Here is a 22125-nt window from a genome sequence, read left to right on the forward strand (position 1 = left end):
TTTTTTTTTACACTTCATGAAAAATGTATACCTGCTGCTAATGGTTTAGACCTCCTCTGTGGGGAAGATTATGCCAGATGCTTAGCTTTTTCAATCAAAGTTTTTTATCACGTTTTACAGTAAAGTTACATTTTTAGCTTAAAGAGATATAATTTCATAATGACGTACATGGATTATATTTAAGTTAAAACAACTATCTTAAAGGCCAGGTATGATGTCATTTTCTCTCTGTTAAAGCAAGGATTTGTATTGTAAGATCTTATTAATAATTGCTATACAAATTTTTGGTTAAAATTATTGCTGGGTGATTTTTTTTTTTAAATCACAAAAAAATACTATAAAAAAATTCAAAGGTTGAAACGAAGTAAAAATGGTAATTTTTGAAATCTCAAGAAGAGATTTTATATGAATTTATAGGGTTAAATATACTTACCATGAGTTACTATTATAAATATAGAATACGTTCCGCGTTTTAGTATGTTCCCAATCGCAAAAACATCGAGGAGACCGAGATCTTTAAACATCCGGTATGTTATGAAATCTACTCACTCGATTCAAGGTAAGATCAGTTTTATTTGGCGTTTAATTGGCAAACCAATATACACCAAAAAGAAATTTATTTGGGGTGGCGGTGGTTCCTGGTAAGTATATTTAACCCTATAAATTCATATAAAATCTCTTCTTGAGATTTCAAAAATTACCATTTTATATGAATTTGGTTAAATATACTTACCATGAGTTACTATTATAAATATAGAATACTCACTGATTAACAAGCAGTTCTTTGCAGGTGGAGGATAAATTTCTTGGATATGAATCAAAAACATTCCTCCGAAAACACCAAAAACAGTTCTTTTTAAAATACTGTCAAACATTAAAAACTTCCACCAAAAAACAAACAAACTATTTACAGGATACTACTAGTCATCATCCTGAAAAATTTATATAATAAACATTATGTGAAACCTTGTATACATGCTCTATATACATTTGTTCCTAAATAAAAATTATGTGAAAAATATTTTCATCTTTATATACAATAATTTCTTTAAAACCAATTCTATTGTAATACTTTGTCAGAATCTATATCTCGTAAATAGAATCTTACAAAAGTTGATTCAGATGACCAATCTGCCGCATCTAAAATCGATTTTGTAGAAGCTCCCTTATATAGAGCCCAACTCGGAGCAATTGCTCTTGTGGAATGACCTTTAACTTTTAATTTGTCATTTGAGTAAGCAGACCTGATTGTTTGGACAATCCAACTAGAAATTGTCACTGCTGTTACTGGTTTATGAGGTTCTTTCATTGCTAAAAATAACTTGACTTTGTCAGTTGCATCTAACTTCTGTCTTATTTCCTTGGTTTTATCCAAATAAATAGTAATTGACCTTTTTGGATCTAAAAACTCTCTTTCTTTGAAATGAGGTACATTAATTTTGGCCCCAAAATGACTTTGTCTATCTTGTTTTGACAGACCATGTCTAATGAAAGTTATACCTTTGTCCTGAACCCTCATAGACTCTTTATCAATTCTTAGACTTTGTATATCACTGCATCTTCTAAAAGTTGTTATAGCAATGAGAAACACTGTTTTAAATGTAACAAACTTTAAAGATGCATCAGATAAAGGTTCAAAAGGTTCATTCTGTAAGGCATTAAGAACCATCTCTAAATCCCATTCAGGCAATAAATTAACCTTGGGAGGTCTAGAATGAAAAACTCCTTTTATCAGTCTTGAAATATAAGGATGTTGACCAACCTGATAATTATCAATTGGTGGTAACACTGCTGATAACATAGAGCGATACCCAGATATTGTTCTGTACTGTAGACCTAATTCAAACAGATAAGCCAGAAAATCAGCAACCTGATTTAAAGTAGCTGTATAGGGATCAATTTGTTTCCCACTACACCAGCTATTGTACTTTTCGAATTTTGTAATATAGTCTTTTCGAGTACCCTTTCGCCAAGATGCATTGAGCAAGTTTCTAGCTGATTCAGAAAATCCTTCTGCTTTGAAGTTTCTGTCGAGAGGAGCCATGCTGCTAAATTCAACATTTGAGGATTTGGATGGCAAATTTGGGTTTTGGGTTGTGTCAATAACTTTTCCCATTGTGGAAGTCTGATAGGAGGAGCTATCAATAACTGTAGAATTTCTGGATACCAGTGTCTCCGTGGCCATTGAGGTGCTATTAAGATAATCTGACAGTGGAACTGCCTCATATATCTTAATATCTTCGGAATCAGACAAATTGGAGGAAACACATAAGCAAACATGTTCTCCCATGGAATTGTTAATGCATCCAAAGCTAGTGCATTGGGATGAGGAATCCAAGTACAGAAAACCTCTGTCTGTCTGTTCTCCCATGACGCAAATAGATCTATCACTGGGGAACCCCAAAGATGAAATATTTGATTGACAATTGTCTTGTTCAATGTCCATTCTGTTTGGCGTATTTTTACTCGACTTAATTGATCTGCCAACACATTTTTCTTGCCCATTATATGTGCTGCCTTCAAAACTATCTTGTTCTGAATGGCCATCTGCCATAACTCCCAAGTTAAAAGACAAAGACTGGTTGATTTTGTCCCTCCCTGGCGATTTATATATTGGACAACACTTGTATTGTCGCTTCTGATGAGAACACACTTGTTCGCTAACAGACTTATGAAATGTTTCATTGTCAAATAAACTGCTTTCATTTCTAAGCAATTTATATGCCACTCTTTCTGTTGTGGACTCCATTCCCCTTGGAATATTTGATTCCCAACATAACCCCCAAAACCGCTTTTGGAAGCATCTGTTGTGACTGTTACAGTGGATATTGGAGATACTAAAGATCGGCCTTTCAGCGTGTTCACTGAATTTGTCCACCATAATAGATGGAATTTTAGATGTTGAGTAAATGGAACTTCCAATGTCATATCTCTGCAAATTGGATTCCAAAAACTTAAAAGATGTAATTGTATTGGTCTCATGTGTAGACGTGCATTTGGAATCAACTCTATACATGATGCCATCACACCCAGAATGCGAAGAAAATCGAAGGCTATTGTCTTCACATTCTGCATGTTCTGAATTAACATTTGCAAGTTTTGAATTCTCTCTAATGTAGGGACTACTATTCCCTTTTGTAGATGAAAAACTCCCCCTAGGTAAGTCACTGATTGACTTGGAATTAAACTTGATTTCTCTCTGTTTATTATGAAACCTAGTGAAACTATCAGATTGAGACATTTCTCTCGATCTTTTAATAATTGAATTTTGTCCTGATTGATTATCATCCAATCGTCTAAATATACCACCATTCTCACATTTTGAGCTCTGAGATATGCTGCCACCACTGATACAATTTTTGTGAAAATTCGTGGTGCACACGTTGGACCAAAACACATTGCTTTCCATTGATAACATTGGTTTTGAACACAGAACCTCATGTACTGTCTGTGACCTTGAAAAATTGGGACGTGAAAATATGCATCCGATAGATCGAGAGATATGGCCCAATCGTTTGGTTTCACTAAATTTATTACTTTTGGCATAGTGTCCATTTTGAAATGGATTTTCTTGAGATAACTGTTTAGAGGTTTTAGATTTGTCACCATTCTCAACTTCCCGTTTTTCTTTGGGACTAGAAATAATGTGCTGTAAAAACCTGTTACATAATGTGGAAAATGCACCTTTTCTATGGCGTCTTTTTCCAATAAAGCATTTATTTCTTGCATAAAAATACCTAAATGGTCTTTTTGTACAAAAGTCTGTTTTATCCCTGTCCAAAGAGGTTTTTGAAAAAATTCTAGTTTGTATCCCTCTTTTACAATTGAGAGAACCCACTGATCTGATGTTATTTTCTCCCAATTTTGAAGAAATTTTTGTAATCGACCTCCTACAGGTATCTCTGGACATATTAAAAAACTTACTTCTGAGTCAGCTATCTCTTCCCTTGGGGTTCCGAAAAGAACCCCATGAGGACTGTGTAGCACTCTTGCCAGACTTGAAGCCAGACTTGAAGCCGGTCTTGTTTGCATCTTGTCCACTCTGTCTAGGTGCTGATGCTGACTTGTCTTTCTGAAAATTCTGTGCAGGTTTCCTATAGTTGGGAAATGTACTAGTTGCATTAGAATTTGATTTCACATTATAATTATTGTTCTTAATGTTTTGCCCACCTGATGAACTAGATCTGGAAACCTTAATGTTTCCCTTCTCACGAGCATAGTTTTCAAGTTTTCTCTTTCTGTTGAACTCTGGTAACAGATCAGAGAGTTGGTCTTTTTGCTCTTTGCGTTTTTCTAACGCTATTTCTAGACCTTTACCAAATACCCCATCATTTGTGAGTGGCAAATATTGGCATTTATTGCTCATATCTTTCAAGCCTGTTAACCCTGAATCTTGAGCGGAAGCTTGCCTACGGACCAAATGTAAAAAGGCACCTGTACGGCCTGCTTGGTCAAGTGTTTTAGTAGACATGGCAAAAACATCTTTTACAGTTTGACAAACTTTATCTTTCTCGAAGTCATCACTCTCAAGAGTTTGTACAAGTGAACCTAGAGCTTGTTGCATATAAAGAACAGAAATTATGTTCATTCTTGCACTGAGTTGCCCTTGAAAACCCAATTTCTCTATCTGTCTTAGAGGTTGTGTATGCAGTTGCCTGTGATTGTCCCAAGATTTAACTGCTTTTTCACCGTGTGTCTGTCTTAACATGGGTTCAAGTAAGTCATCTAATTTTGGAACTTGCAAAAACTCAACTGAACTATCATGAATAGGGAAAACACTCTTGTATTCCTCTTTATAGGCAGAAATTCTTTCTGGGTGTTTTGAACGCCAAGAACTTTCTAAAATGTCTACCTGTGTCTGGTCTAATACTAATCCAAGACTAGATTTTTCTTTAGCAATATCTTCCTTAAATATTTTTGCTAAAAAGTTAACATTCTTATTGACTGCCTGTCCTTGATCAGACTCAATATTGTCATTTAATGAAAAACCTTCATTTGAGTTTACAACATGTTTAATAAATCGTTCACATTTACGATTATTATTTACAGTGTCATTTTGTAGAATACAATCATCATCGGGTTGTCTAACTGGACTACCTCCAGACCCACTATCATATTCTGATCTCATATCTAAATCATGCCTTTCAGTTTGTTGTACATGTATGGATATTTCTGATCTATTATCAAAATCTTGGTTTCTAGAAACTCTTGGCGACCCCAGATTTTGGTCCAAGTTTGGTTCTAGTGAAATATATGGTCTATTCTCCCCAGATGGAAGATTACCAATATTTCTTTCAAGTGAATTTAATGGTCTATTCTCCCCAGGCGGAAGATTACCAACATTCACACAATCAGATCTGAGCAATTGTTCTCTATTCTGATTGTTGGTGACTAACAAACCAAAAAGTTTGTCCAACTTGCCATTAAAGCTCTCCTCCATACTTTGGAGCTTCTTGTCATATTCGGACTGCAATTTTTCCGATTTTGACAATCTTTTCTTTTTACCTGTTGTTTTCACGGACTCTTTGCTTATCCTTACCAACATTGGTGAAACAGGTTCCATAGTAATACTATCCTGCGTGTCTTCGTACAATGAAGACCCGTCCATATCGTTGAAAAACGATGTAAATATAAACTTTGAAGAGTTATACTAATATATATTAAATTACGATGAGAACATCCGTTCAATTGAACGCAAAAAATAAAACTGATCTTACCTTGAATCGAGTGAGTAGATTTCATAACATACCGGATGTTTAAAGATCTCGGTCTCCTCGATGTTTTTGCGATTGGGAACATACTAAAACGCGGAACGTATTCTATATTTATAATAGTAACTCATGGTAAGTATATTTAACCAAATTCATATAAAATTGATTATGAGGGTGTTTTATTTTCTTCTATAGTAAAGAGGCAGATGTTGTTCTTCCCTCTCTAGAAAAATGTCCAAATAAGGGTATTTCATCTTTTATTAAGGAAACAAAAGTCTTGGTCCCTGCTTGTTCTGGTGCAATTTGGTTGGTATTTGAATTCAAGATGACATTTAGCTGACAATTATCAGAAAATTTACCAAGACATTTAAATATCAGTTTAAATGTTGAAAAGTTTTCAGGATATATATACACATATTGAAATAGTATAAATTATCAGTGGTTGTCATTTGTTGATGTATATCACTTTTGTGTTCTTTCATTCTTTTTTTTACATAAATCTGTCTTAAAGTTTCCTGCTCTAAATTGTTTTACATTTGTTATTTTGGGGCCTTTGATATCTGAATATGCAGTCTTGGTGGAGGTCTCATTGGCAAGCATACCACATTTGATTTTAATACTAACATGAAAATAAGTTTGTTGAAAAATTGAACATTTATGTATAGGTTTGTTCACACTTATAACAATACAATTATTTTTTTGTTTTTATTAGTGTTTTTTTTTAAGATTTATAAGAAGTAAAATTGTAAACAGTTTTATATTTTTCATTTGCAGATTACTAATAAAGATTGACAAAAATAAGAAGATTATATCCAAAGGTAAAAATATTGTGGAAGGATAATTTATAGACAGGATTATTTCTGTTATTCTAGTGTTGAGTTTATTGCAATTTGAAATGTTCAGGCATATTTTCATACAATAGAGCTATTTACTGCTGCTTGTGGTATTACAAAAAAAATGATATTGATTAAAAAATAACTGCTATTTTAAGATCATAGACTTAAAAACGGAATGCCGTTTACAGTTTTGGCTTAAGAGGATTAAATATATCCTTGCATGGTCTGATTAATTACAAACTCAGACATATAGTAATATTAGTTATACATATTATTATATTAGTATTCGGTAATATGACATATAAAAGCGTAAGTAATTCTATATTATATTGATGTATTATTGCAGTTATTTGGATAATAAATTATTTCTAAATTAATCTCGGATTAAGAAATTTTCAAATGCTGTAAATTCAGAAATAATTTAGATGTTTTTATTATGGCGAAAAAATGTGACAGGGCTTTAATCGCAATAATTAAAACTCACATTTTTGAACTTTTTATGTGAATCAAACAGAATTTTTTCTGGATATTGCAAAAAATAAAATAGCATTAAAGTCTAAGATGACCAAATCACAATAATAGATGCATGCAATAATTTCTGAATTTACAGTATAATAGTATCCAGCTTTTAGTTACTATTTATGTTATTACTGATGTTAAAATGCCTCTTTATAGATGTAACAGATGATAGAAGTTTATGAGGCATCAAAATGGTTTCATACGTGACTAATACAATCTAAAGATTACAAGGGCTGCAAAATGAGCACAAAAAAAACAACAACAGTTTAACTAGATCACATTTGATAAAAAAAAAAAAAAACATGAGGGGATGTGGTATGATTACAAATGAGACAAATATCCACCAAAGTTGAAATGAAGTTGATGTATGCAATTCTAGGCAACTGTAAGGCCTTTAACCATGAGAAAAATCCATACTGTATACATGGCCCTTTGACTGTTCAAAGCTAATATGAACTTATCAGTGCTTGTTAATCCTTGAGGTCAATATGTGCCATATCACCCTTAAGTTTTTGGTCAAGAGGTTGTGGTCAGATTGACTTACAAGGAAGCACACATATACATGTTAATTATGATTTGAATTTTAAAAAATGTGCCAAATTAGGGGTTTTACCCAGATTTGCAGTTCCCTGAACATAAAAAATGTGATAGCACCAACAGGGCATGTAAAAATGGTTACAAGAGTATATATGTATACACATATAAAATGTGGTATGATTGCCAATGTCAGAGACAAGAAGATAAAAATTTAAATAACTTATATAGGGCACTATACAACCTTCAACAAGGAGCAAAAGTTGCAAACCCATTAGGTATAGAAAGCTATAGAAGGTCCAATCATGGAAAAATTAAAACGATTAAACAGATAATGATGGCAATTTTAAGGGACCTTCACTACCCATTAGGGTCTTGCATATAAATTTTAAATTGATTATGTTTTAACACAGATTTTTATTTTATTTTGCAGTAATATGGTGACAGCCCACTCATCTAGTTGAATGTTAGTGTTAAACATGAATCACAGTATGGGTCAGGATCAAAATATGACCCATGAGCAGGCCCTGCTTCAGACCCTCAGCTTAGGTCATGGTAAGTATGGGGCAGGATCAAAATATGATGCATAAGCAGACCCTAATTTTAAATCATGATAAGTATGGGCCAGGTTTAAAATACGACCCATGAGCAAACCTTGCTTCAGACCCTGAGCTTAAGTCATAGTAAGCATTTGACAGGATCAAAATATAATGACCCATGAGCAGACCCTGCTTCAGACTCTGAGCTTAAGTCAAAGTAAGTATGGGCCAAGTTCAAGTATGACCCATGAGTAAACCCTGCGTCAGACCCTGAGCTTAAGTTATTGTAATTATGGGTCAGGATAAATATACGACCCATGAGTAGACCCTGCTTCAGACCCTCAGCTTAAGTCATGGTATATATGAGCCAAGATCAAAATATGACCCGTAAGTAGACCCTGCTTCCCATCCTGAGCTTAAGTCATGGTAAGTATTGGTCCAAGATCAAAATATGACCCATGAGCAGACCCTGAGCTTTAGTCATGGTAAGTATTGTCCAAGATCAAAATATGAACCCATGAACTGACCCTGCTTCAGCCATGATCATGAGAGGTAAAACCTCGATCTTTTAACTTAAAGTATAAAACTAAGTTAACTCCACAATTTACTTTGGAAATGCCTTTTATCAAGACAGAAATATGACAGTTGTTTTTAATTCATTCTATTGGTTGATATCACCTAACATTTGATTTTGTAATGTTTTATGGAATTCCCTGTTTTTGGAATTCACCTTGGAGTCCAGTGTTTTTGTTAATGATTTTTTACATCTGTCAAACTCTGAATTTGTCTATCTACACAATATATGTTGTTAACAGGCATCGGGTAATCGTAATCAGTAATCGTAATCAGCTGTAATCGATTAGATTTTGCAGTGTAAATTAATCCTTTGTAATCAGTAATCATGCCATTTCTGATTACAAGTAATTGTAATGTAATCGATTACATTGCAAAAAACAGGTGTAATCATGATTACTGTTAGATTACTTTAAGATTACATTCATATGATTACTTGCTGATTACAAATCTTGTACATATATGAAAATAGTTAACTTGTTAAATTAAACTATGCAATAAAATTCCTGCACAGTGCAACTACAAATACAATGTTTATAATACTTAAGATGAACATTATGGGTTTTGCTCATTGTTGAAGGCCATACGGTGTTGTCTCATTGGCAATCATCACATCCTTTTATGCCCCACCTACGATAGTAGAAGGGCATTATGTTTTCTGTTCTGTGGGTCTGTTTGCTTGGTCATCCAATCGTCTGTCCGTTCATTCATTCCTCTGTCCCGCTTCAGGTTAAAGTTTTTGGTCAAGGTAGTTTTTTTATGAAGTTTAAGTCCAATTAACTTGAAACTTAGTACATCATGTTTCTTTTAATATGATCTTTCTAATTTTAATGCCTAATTAGAGTTTTGACCCCAATTTCACGATCAACTGAATAGATAAAATGAGGGCATCCATGTACTATGGACACATTTTTGTTATATATTTATAGAACATAAAAGAATTATTTCTTAAATTTAGAAATTTAAGAATGCTTCCATCCTTTTCAAAAAAATGATTATCTTATGTTGTATGTATTTATTTTCAATGTGGTATCAGTCAAATTAATCTTGATAATATGAATATTTGAAGACTTTTTTTTTCTTCAATTGCCTTAATAATCCATTTCAAAATTAACAAACAGAAATAAATCCTCTTTAGCAAATGTCATCTAGATAATGGACTCCTTTGAATTAAAAATGACTTTATGAGCGGGGAGGGGGTAAACAGAGAAACAGAAAAAAGATTAAAAAAAATGAAGGGCAAGAGAAAAAATGACCTTAAAAATAGAGAATAGAGAATAATGATCAAAACAATTTGAAATAGAGAATTTGTTCATTGCTAAGAATATAAAGAAAAGAGAATAATCAGGAAAAAGAAAAGAATAAAGAAAACTGAGCTCAACAAATACAGAAATATAGAACTCCTTAAATTAAAAACAAGAGAGAAACCAACATGATCAATTAAAAGACTATAATAAATAGGAAAAAAAAGGGAGCTTAGATATATAGATTATTGAATAATGGACAAAGCCAGGAATCTGATGTAGTCAGTAGTTGTTGCCTGTTTATGCAGTTCCAGAGTTCGTGAAAAGTGTCAGTCCTCAGGATTTCACCACCAAAATTTTGCATAGGACTGACACAGTTTTAGTATTCTTCAATAGATTAATAGTGAGGACCAACAGATTTTCTTCAAGGACCACCAGGGGAAAAAGATTTTGCGAACTCTGAAGTTTATAAGTGTTTCTCGTTTTTCATTTGAATGGTTTTACACTAGTAATTTTTTGGGCCCTAAATTATAGCTAGCTGTTCGATGTGAGCCAAAGCTCCATGTTGAAGGCCGTACCTTGACCTTTAATGATTTACTTTTATAAATTGTAACTTGGATTGAGAGTTGTCTCATTGGTAATGACATACCACATCTTCCTATATCTATAAAATATAAAAAAGTGAAAAATCATTGCTAAAAAATGTGAGATAGAGAAATTTACCAAAGAAATACAGAAAAGAAGAACACCTCCATCGAGACCCTTCTTTATGCAATGGTGATATGTAGAATTGAAGAAAACAATTGTCCTTGAGCAGAGTTATATAAAATAAAATCCTTATTGATTTATAGCCATCAAAGGAAATTGAATTTGCTAGTGTAAAATTTTATACTTTACAGTTCTGGTGCATGTAATAGTTTAAAACCAATTGAATGAACAATTTCCCAAGAAAATCAAATTATTGTGTAAAAGAAATGATGTTTCATTGGAAATTGATGTCAATATCCTAGAATTTGATGTTTTTAATGAAATCTATCACCTCTACATTTGATTGATGTAAAAGTTGTTCCTGGAAAATTATTTAGTAGGATTGAAGTCGGAACTGATTGGCACAATTTAGGATAACCTGCAAACAGAAGTTTAATGTTTTCTCAGTGATTGATTGTTTAGCCTGAATCAAAAAGATTGGAGTACATGGGATATTTGTGTCATGTTTGACACAAATGAGAGAAATTTGTGTCATTTTCGACACCGATGAGAGAATTGTTTTTCATATTTTAATACTAGTGCATAATAAATAACAAATAAAATAACGGAAAGGTTCATGTTTACTATGTTTATATGATGGCATTGTAGAATTTGAAATAGTATGTCTGTACGTGTTGGTGAGGTCTGCATGCTTTTAGATATAATCTGAAAATGAGATAAATTATTTTGGAGTTTTGAGTTAAGGATTTCAGAATTGAACCTTTGAGGCAGCAACCATTTGATTTTCTAGAGGGGGAGGGCCCGGGCTATGTTTTTTTTTTTAAAAAGGGGAGAACAAAATAATTTAATTTATTATTGACCTTGAGAAAAAAAAATGTTTGTTTCACCCTCAGCTGCCACTATATGTAATGCTAAAATTGAAAAAAAAAATTGTTTTCGACTTGTCGCCAAAAAAAAAGTTTGTCTGGAATAATAATCCAAATTTAAGGTCTAATTATATAATTATTTTTCAACCCAGACTGGACGTCAAGATATATAACATGTTTTAGGACCCAGACCTAGACAAGTTTAAAATCATGTTCATAATTTACTATATATAGAATTGTGTATTGACTATAAGGCTTAAGTATTGCATAAATACATGTAATATTATTTGTCATATTTACATGTATTTTCACACAGCAATAAAGGGAAACAACTTATAATATTAGTCAAGCGTGACCACTCAATTTCTGCCAATTACTTTGATTTGTGTAATAATTCTAAATGTTACATTATACCTAAAGGGCATAAATTACTTATGGTCATTTTTGTATGGGGACAGAGTAAGGGGTATTTATAAAAATAAAATATTCATTGTATTATTTGGTCATCTAAATGATAATAAAATATTTTAATTAAATTTCGAGAATTCAGTTATTGAATGTAGTATATTATTTTAATTTAATTGTCTGAATAAGTCAATATTCTATTTGAAATTAGTAAATTCCCCTCCCCCACTATAAACCATAGTGCATAACAGTCATAAATATATATATATATATTTCTGTATACTAGTATAGGTCACTCTGACTTCTACCTAGTAACTGACCAGTATGAGAGTACAAAAAATAAAAAGTGTTTTCTACTGTGGTTTTTCATAAAGTTAATTTTTTGGGACTTTTAATTGTGCAGTGCAGTTTTTCGATATATATTCAATTTCATTTGGATTAAAATTAGAATACAGGAAGAGATTAGATGCCAGAATTCTATGTTAATTTTTTGTGACGATATTTGCAAAAAAAAACCCACCTATATTCATCATTTCAAAAATTGGAATTTGTTTTTACTTATGTGTAAAATATAACATATGTTTCTATCACAGCTGACATCCAAGGAAAGTGACAAGTGTGCCTATGAAAAAATAATTGTTTAAAAAAATTTATTAATTTTGAAATTTAGTTGAAAAAATAGTGATCTGGAATTTTGATATCTTGATTAATGAGTTTGAGGAAAATGCCATGAAACTTTGGAAAATAATAAATGTCAAATTTTTCTTCAGTTGTCGGATTACAAATATTTCTATGTAATTATTCAAAGTGCTTGGATTTTATTGTGGATATTGCACAATATGATTCAAATGTGAAGGCAAGCTGAATGTCAGTTGCACAAAAAATATAGCAAAGATAGTTTAAAAAAGTTTCAATAAATTAGTCCTGCATCATTATGGAGTTTGATGATTTGTTTTTGACAGCCGAACATTCACAGTGTTCCCAACAGACATTAGAATCGTGTATCAGCAGTTTCCCATTTGAGGATTATACAAGTAAGAAAAAAGAGTTGAATTCCAAACAAACTAAAGAAACTGTTTAATGTGAGGTTTGGGGTGAGGCCATGTGCATGTACTAAAAGGAAATTAAGATGGTATTTCATGTTGATCTTTTTTTTTTTTTAAAGCTGCATGAATTATGCTCTTCAACGATTTAAATGAACCCCAGTGAATTGAATGCATTTCAACCATGAAACCATATCAAATAAATTTAAGGTAGATTTTGTCAAAACTGAAACTTAGTACACATGTTCCCTATGATATGATCTTTCTAATTCTAATGACAAATTTTTTGAGTTTGACCCCCAATTTAATGGTCCTTTGAACGTAGAATATGATCAATATTGTGAGTATATGCCAAGCATCCGTGTACCAGGGGTGGATTCAGTCATTTTAATAAGGGGGTGGGGGGTCCCAAGATAGTGTGATTACATGCCAAGCATCCGTGTACCAGGGGAGGATTCAGACATTTTAATAAGGGGGGGGTCCCAACCCAGGACAAAGGGGGTTCCCAACTATATTTTCCCATTCAAATGCATTTATCATCCAAAAGAAGGGGGGTTCAAACCCCCAGAACCCTCCCCCTGGATCTGCCAATGTGTACTATGGACAATCTTTTTTCTTTGTAAACCAATGTTTAAAACTTACAGTCGTAACTTTCACCAACAAAGGTGATTGAATTAAAAATATCTTTTTAAGATAATTAAACAATAGTTGAGTTCTGATATGATTGACATAATCTACAAATACTTGAATGTGATTGGTTACAATGTTCCAATTAATTTTTTTGCTTTACACTTCGGTGAATCATATTATTGAATTATTATCCTAACCTTTGTAAATTTTATATCAATTTAAATGGTACATAATCATGCCTGGTGATAGACATAAATGGAACACTTGGGTTCCATTAGAAAGTTGAAATTAAAAAAAAAAATCTAAACTTTATATGTAAAAAATAAAAATAAACCTTTTTTTCTTACGTTATTGATGTATAAACTTTGAGTCAGCAACCAAATTTACACATCTTTAACCTCAAGAAAAATGTTAAAAGTGAATCTGATGGTTGTGGGTGATTCCCAGGGTTCGAACTACATTTTTGCCATTTTGAAAAGGGTGGTTTTAATCCAGGATAAAGGGGGATGCTGGTTCAAACCACATGTCCCCATTCAAATGCAATAACTTTATAAAAAAAAATTAAAAAAAAAATTAAAAAAAGGGGGGGTTCAACCGATATTCCCTAAGTTATATCTCTGTAGCCTGTAAAAGTATACGTTGTTAAAGAAATGAAAGGGTCAAATTTTTCATATTACCTTTTTCTTTACTAGATGCGCCTTATACTAGTAACTACATGTTGGAATTGCACTTTTTGCATGGCTTGTTTCAAACATGAATTCTGTAGAAATTGCAACCTTTATTACCCTGGTATATTTATATCAAGGAAATAAAATTAAATTAAACATAAAAATAAACATCTATAAGAACATATTTTTAGTGGATAATTTTGTTCTGATACATATATTTTATTAATTTAATTCCCCATCTAATTTTTAGTTTTCAGTGTTTTATAACACCTATTTTGAATTAAGGGAAAATCAAATAGATATGATTTATAAAAGAGTGGGTACATTTTTCATCAATGAAACAGTAACCCAAAAGCAATGTTTTCTTGAGGTTAAAAATCTGCAAATTTGTGTAAATATTTTAATGAGTAATCATCATAATATTTAACCAAGGAAAGTGTTGCAATGTTGTAATAGAATTTTCTAAATCAATAAGATGATGAGGTTGTGCAATATAAAGTGCTAAACATAATTATTTTGACAGGAAAAAGAACATTAGAATTGTTCTTGATAGATAGTTATATATAAAAAAAATAAAGTTGTGATTTTGTTAAATGTATTGTTAAAATTATTAGTTTTTAAGTAAATATCTAGTCCTATAAGCAGTTCCTTGCTGCTTTTACTTTTAATTATCCAAAATTAAAACAAGTTTAAAATTATAATATGGTTTCATATGGTCAACTTAAGAGTAATTTTTATGATCCCAATGGAATAGTGCAGTGTGTCTATTTATATATATGTAGATAGTTACGTTAAGGTAATCCAATAGTACTTTCAGAGCTTTGATTTCCATAGATTTATCAAATTACCTCCCCTGTTACTGTTCCGAGATAAACAATGGCCGACACGAAGTGATGGTTGTGATACTTTCTGGACGCAAAAAAACATGGAAAAGCATGAAGAGAAGTCGAAAGAAAACTGTAAGAATCCACGGAGGCTATGAAGGATTGTTATCAAATTATTTTAGTCTTCGTTTCTGTTGAAATAATCTTCATTTTGATGTATAGATGATGTCGATAAATGACATTTTGGAAATCTCTTCTGATGTTTACAATTTTCGCGAATTTTATTTTGATAGTGAAAACAATACCCAAAGATCCTTTAACTGTATATTGTTTTTTTCATTTGTTTTTTACTGTTAAGGTTATTTAAATTATAACATTCTAATCGTAAAATTGATAGAAAGTACGAATTTAAGAAAAAAATCAAATATATCAGATACACTCAGGCAGAGGTAGGCCTAATTATTATGACTGCTTGAAAGGTTATTAAACTTAACAGTTGATGTTAGGCATCAAAGAAAAAAATTTAGATATCCTTTCAAGAGTCATAATTATTTGGACTAAGGCAGAGGATGATTCCTGCTCATTAACAGGTCAGGCATAACCATAGACGTATTTACACTTGTATGCAAATTTGTCCACCATTACATAACATCACACAGGTTCCCGTAAACTTTGACTTCATAATTCAAAACATATGACGTCACAACTAAAAAGTGATTGTTGCTTGACGTCAAAAGGTTATTTGGAGGTGATGTAAGGTCATTTGGAGGCAAGATACAGCTAAATACCAAAAGTGTAAATACGTTTATTAATTAGTGGATTATACCAGGAACGTATATATTAACAGGACTGGACACCAACTAATTGTAGTCGATTTTATCGTTGGGTCATAGGTATTAAAGATTTAATACGGAACCGGACATGTGTAAATACTGACTTGCTATTATTCTATAATTTCTGATAATATCAATAAAATGTTATTCAAACTAGTTTTATAGTGGTGCAAGAGTATACATCTTGTATTCTGTCACTTCAAATTTGTTAAAATTGCATTCATTTCATCACATAATGATACAGAATGTAAAAAGGATAATAAAAAAATGGCGGTGATTGCTGCGATGAATCGCCGCGATGATTCTCAAATTTCCAAACAATTATAAATCACTTTACATTAAATAAATCAAACTTATTTTTGTAATTTTATATGACAAAATATATTTGCTTTATGATAAAACTTGTATTTATTTATGCTTAAAGTTATGTGGTTAATTTATTGAGCAGTTCCAATATTTTTTCAGTCAGACGCTACCAAAATCTATAAATCTCAGAAGTCTTGGGGAGTACGAGATTTCATCAATTTTATACTGAAGGGCCTATCAGATTCACTTCCCATTAGATATACTGTTCCCAGATTATACTTTAATTCAAGTATTATTCACCATTTCAGAAAAAATTAAACACACAAATTGAGGTATAAGCCGTTTTTATCTCAAAATTGTTGTAAGAAATATTGGAACATTTTTAGCATTTACCATAATAAGCTACATGTATGATGAGGAAGTGTGGGTTCTTGGTCTAGTGATTAAGAACAATGGCTACAGTGCTGAGGTCCATGGTTGCATTTGCTTTGACCTGAAGATCCTGTTGAGTGTCACAGTTTTTCTCTCTGAGTACTTCAACCTGTAACTTAATAACAGTCTTCCTTGTGTCCTAGTACTACCTTAGAGGTTGGGATTGTCCTTGTAAATATTGTTGTAAATACGATAGTAACATATCTACATTAATCTCATTGGTGATTCCCTGTATTCTCGCAGCTCTTGTGGGGTCCTTTGGATTTAAGGGGAATTACCAGTACAAACATATTGAGTGGTGACTATTGATTCTAACATTTCATGCTGCAACTTGTAAGAGAAACCTAAAAGTTAAAATGACCCTCCTTTTCCAACTTTTTTAGTTGTCAATTATTTTAATCTCCTTTTTGCTCTGTAGTCTCTTCTTGTCCATTTTGACTATAAAGTTGGAACTGATGCAGACTTTACGAAACCAGTCATTAATTTCCTTCAATCAGTTGAGGTATTATACACATTGTCTTAAAAGGCAGCACAGAGAGTTCTAAGCAATATCTGGTATAAAAACAGGAGTTTAAACTAGAAAGGCCACTTTGGAGACATTGTAAGGACAAAGTAAACTCAAACTTTAATCACGAGATCAAGCTGCAAATATCTATTTGGTTTGTCTATTTTACCAAGAAAATTGGTGGCTTTCTCAAAAGACTTGGAATTGTCATTAGTATACTCCCAAAACTATGTTTAAGGTTGTTAAGTTCATGTAGGGACACATCTCAATTAATCCTGATCTGTAGGAAGTGTTCACCTTCATGTACATGTATTCCAAGAGCTCTCCTGAGGGAAGCTATGAATAATGAATAAATAAATATATATATAGACTACATGTATAATGGAACAAATTTTTAAAATATTTTCAAAAGATGCTATAGCCATATATTAATAGATAGAATTTTTCAGATATTTTTTTTGAAATATAATTTTGTGAAATTTTGCATAAAAAACTGCTGAAAAATCTACTTCGAACATTTTTATTTGTGGTAAAATTATAACCACGAAGTACACTATAAAGTTGGTACACTCGACATGTACATTAAGTTGAGTACAAAATGTATGTTAATTTCCACATATATTTTTATGACCCCATAGTAATATTACACATGACCTTTCTACACTATTAATATCGTCAAGATAATATTTACCAGACATTTATCAATGATATTAAAATAACTTTTTTTAAATGCTTGAATAATTTAACTATTTTTGAAACTTTATAACCAAATAATGGTATTTATATATTGATTAATTCTTCATCTTTTGTCAACCATGCAACAACAAAAGTATGAATTTGTATTGGTACAGTGCAGTTTATATTTACGGTGGTTAATTGGGTGTTCAGATCATTGACCTAAAGAATTTGCCCTCAATTTTTTAACCTTGAATGATACAAATAATAAAAACATTAATACATACAGGTACATAACAAGTATATATGATAATTATCTATTCATAAATTATATGGTAACTTTATTTAGAAATGACACTGATTTAAAAAACATGAATGAAAATTAATTAAACGTGCATGATGTGATTTCCCTAGTAAAGATATCATTTGAGTCGTTAAAATTTTTTCAGGTCTACATGTAGATCTCTTTTGTGGATTGGTATATTTTATGGATTTATCTTATTGTTGAAGTTTATATGGTGACCTATACATGTAGATGTTGACATCTACTGTACACACAGAGAGGATGAAATCTCATACTCCCAACTCTGTGTAAAAACTTGGTGTATGTGAATTGGAGTCTCTTGAATAGTTGTTTCACTGGCAGCCATACTACATCATAACCTTAGTTTATATTGAACTTTTATACTTTTCAATTTCAGCACCCATCAATGCAGATCACTCACCGTACAGCTTAGAACCTCAGAATGGCAGCTATGTCGGATCTCACTCAGCTTATGAACATTATTTATTTGCTCAAAAGTCTGGTTATATGTTGCCTAGCAACCAGCAACTCAAAAGTGAGTACCAAAAACACTAGAAAACATAATATGTATTCAAGAACATTCATATGGTATAGATTCAGTGGTCAGTTTTCAATATGAACCAGAAGCCCTATGGCCAATGCTGGTTAAAATGAAGTTAGGATCATTTGTTAAATTCAAATTTGATCTCAAATTTAATCAAATAGATTTAAAAAAAATATGTGTACCAAATTGGTTACAATTGAAAAGTGCGGTATATATATATATGTATAATTATTTTTGGCATTTGCATGCATGAATTGTGTAATTTGAAGAAAAATGCTAAAGTTTCCTGCTTCCACAGCTTTTATATTTAAAATTTACAAAGGACAATGCATAAATAAATGTGGTGTTGTCTCAATGTGAAGTCTAATTTCAGGTCCAATGTTTGACTCTCAGGGAATGTATGAGATGCAGAGTCCAGCGACCATGTCCGACCCAAGCATGTCCCCCTCACCCCCACCCCCACCTAGAATCTACAAGCCATGTGTGGTATGCTGTGATAAGTCATCAGGCTATCATTATGGAGTTAGTTCCTGTGAAGGATGCAAGGTGGGTATACATACAATGTACAGAATATTTGTATAAATTTGATAGGAGACAAAAGAAAACTGGCCGTACACACTTTTTTCAGAATTTTGACCTATGCATTAAGGTTTAAAGTTAAAAAGTATAGCACAAACAGAAAACTGATAACAGGCAAAACATAGAGTGACTTGAAAAAACAGATTTTCTCTAAAAAAACACCAGGTGACCTTTATAGCAGTTTTACTATTACGTATGAATATTAATTGCTCATTTGTACAGCGAACTTATAAAAAAATGACTTATTCAATCCAAATACCATATTGATTGTACGTGGAATACCAATTTTTGTGCAATTCATGGGTACACATGCATGTATGATGTAGAAATGTTCAAGCAGGTTAACCTCACATGTTCAAAAGGTTTGTAGACTGCTAAAACCATGGAATCAATTATCAAAGAAAATAAAAGATTTCCATGCACTAGAATAAATGAATCCATGCTGCTGTAAATTTGAAATGTTTTTGTGCCCTTATTATAGCGATTGTTTGAAAATGGACACACATGCAAGATCAATAATTGTAATTTCAAAAAATCCTGTATACAAACAATGCTTTCAAATTTTCAAATGAGACGTATTATTTTTACAACTATCTCAATTAGCAATTATTTCATTGATAAAAACACTAACAATTTCTGAATGTTCTTGTCATTTCTCCTCAACTAAAAACTGTCATGAGTTGTATGGAGAGACCCATCACTTTTCATCCTACAAAAATACCTGTACACTAGTTTATATTCACACATGTATATACACATACATATTGATACCACTGTTTAATTTATGACGTGCTTGTGGCTGTTATAGCATGTATAGGGGTTATTAACCTGTTGTGTTTACACAAATATCTTATAGACTCTATAGAAAAGATGTGACATCCCTTGAACCATATGACTAGGTATCCTGGAGCCATTGGAGTTCATAAAAGTCTAGTTTTCCAAGTTTTTACATATACCTGATTTGACCTATGGAACTTATGTAGGGGAAATTTCCCAGAGCCAATTTCACTTTCATTCTTGGAGTTTAGGTCTCTTACTAAAAATGCAATTACAATGGCCATGTCAACATTCAATACTGATTCTGTTCTTAAGGTGGTACCTAAACCTACAGGGAGATAACTCTGTAAAATCAGCTAAACGTTTTAATTACATTGTGTTGTAAAGGGAATAATAAGCTTCTCAATGATCAAATTGGTGTTTGTCGAACTACTATATACAGTGTAATATTTCTGACAAAACGGTTGGTTCAAAAACTTTGAAATTTTTATCTTTTTGTTAAAGGGTTAAAGTAAATACTTTGTCAAAATTTTATGAAAATTAAACGAGCCAAATTTATTTTAGTGAAAGTGTTGGGTACCACCTTAATTGAATGAGTTAGAAAAGGTCAGTGGCTCTTTGCAGGACTCCAGCTTCCTTGACAACAAAAACTGGCTGTTACATGTTTCATATAGCTGGGAGTTTTCAAATTGATGTGAAACACAATTAATCAGATTTAGATACTACACAGTAAAATGTTTTGATATACACATGTATTAGAGGATTGATGAAAATAACGCATCAATAGTTAGGGGAAAAACACATGTGTCATTAAGGTACCAAGATCTAGAACCATCATAATTTTTTAGAGCCGACCCTATTGGTTTTTTGCTGAAAATTGGACAGATAATAATTTTTCTGGTTCTATTCCTTACAGCTTTGTGTTGTTTTTTTGGTTTCGACTGCTAGCCAAATGCTGAAAATCGTCAACAAGTATTGTGTAAAACTAAATAAAAGCATATTTGACTGACAAAAATAAAATAAAAAACGGCTGAGTGCTGACATGAAATATATACATTGTAGGTAAATTCAATGTTTGATTCAATTTTTGAACTGAATAAGGCTCTATTTGGAATTGCTGCTCAAACAATTGAAAAAAAAATAATTAAAAAAGGTTTTGCAACCTACCAATTCTTTTTTCAGCAGGAGGCTGAACACTCTTTTTGTCTTCTCTTTTATTTTCAAAGAAGGGGTAGATTAAGGTTCTGAGGAAACTCTATGTCCTACTCATAGAACTTGTAATATTTCATCTTGTGAGATCCCTACAAAATGCCAAAAAAAAGCAGCCATAATGAAATACATGAACTGCCCAAAGGGTTCTTTCTTGTAGACATGGTAGACACAAGGCACAAGGCCATTGATGATCAGTTCAATGACCAAATATTTACCATAACTAGAATAAATAAACATGTTTCAATAGCCGTATATATTATTACATGTTTTACATGGTCTCATATTTTCTGGGAAATTGACCACAATTGGTCACACGTTTTGTGACCTGAGATTTGTTTAATTTATCAATGGTTTTCATTTGATTGAATTTTACATAATGGTCAGTAGGCCAGGTGATGACATGTCATGCATGTACCAGGTATGTGCAAATTTAAAAACCATTTTGTTAATACTTTCCTGTAACTTGATAATGACTTGTTTAGTCGAAAATATCATTTAAAATTTAAGAGATAGCCATCCAACTACACAAGTATTGCATTCTCAATTTTATCTTTTTATTTATTTATCAGTGTATAAACTCTTATTTTTCTTGTGAATTTTCAATATTTTTCACCATCTAGTCAACTAGCCTAGGTGCACGTGTTACCAGGGATATAATTTCTAGATATGTGTACATATATGTTGTAAATATGTACAGATTTAATAGTTCAGAAGGTTGAGGCTTGTTAATAAAAATCTTTCACTGAAACAATTATTTTTTATCAAACACTGACAAAAGTTACAAGATATATACTGTGGCTTCATATTAGCTATATAGTCTTATGATGATTCATGCATTTTTTTGGATACCTGTGCCAT

General features: G+C 32.0%; 2 protein-coding genes across 5 annotated transcripts in view; one reads left to right on the forward strand and one right to left on the reverse strand.

Annotated features, from left to right (window-relative positions):
- Positions 1–430: 430 nt before the first annotated feature.
- On the reverse strand, positions 431–5746 carry LOC134695064 (uncharacterized). The gene is made up of 2 exons (XM_063556239.1): positions 3925–5746; positions 431–932 (listed from the first exon to the last, which is right to left on the reverse strand). Exon 1 carries the CDS (start codon positions 5606–5608, stop codon positions 3932–3934), a length of 1677 nt encoding a protein of 558 aa, XP_063412309.1. The 5' UTR covers positions 5609–5746; the 3' UTR covers positions 431–932; positions 3925–3931.
- Positions 5747–8041: 2295 nt separating this feature from the next.
- Positions 8042–22125, forward strand: part of LOC134695472 (retinoic acid receptor beta-like) — a 28022-nt gene continuing 13938 nt past the window's right edge. Inside the window, exons 1-3 of one of the 4 annotated variants that reach the window (XM_063556742.1) lie at positions 8042–8155; positions 18553–18690; positions 19073–19245. In XM_063556742.1, coding sequence (XP_063412812.1) covers positions 8065–8155; positions 18553–18690; positions 19073–19245 — 402 coding nt within the window. In that variant the 5' untranslated portion in view covers positions 8042–8064. Of the gene's footprint in view, positions 8156–12224; positions 12970–15143; positions 15236–18552; positions 18691–19072; positions 19246–22125 lie in introns of those variants that run through there. The other 3 variants (XM_063556741.1, XM_063556743.1, XM_063556744.1) reach the window with 3 other exon arrangements.

Source organism: Mytilus trossulus, chromosome 13 (genome assembly GCF_036588685.1).
Source record: "Mytilus trossulus isolate FHL-02 chromosome 13, PNRI_Mtr1.1.1.hap1, whole genome shotgun sequence".
Lineage (NCBI taxonomy): Eukaryota > Metazoa > Mollusca > Bivalvia > Mytilida > Mytilidae > Mytilus > Mytilus trossulus.

Coding starts and splice junctions, on each gene's coding strand:
- LOC134695064 (XM_063556239.1), bottom strand. CDS start 5,608: ATGGACGGGTCTTCATTGTACGAAGACACGCAGGATAGTATTACTATG.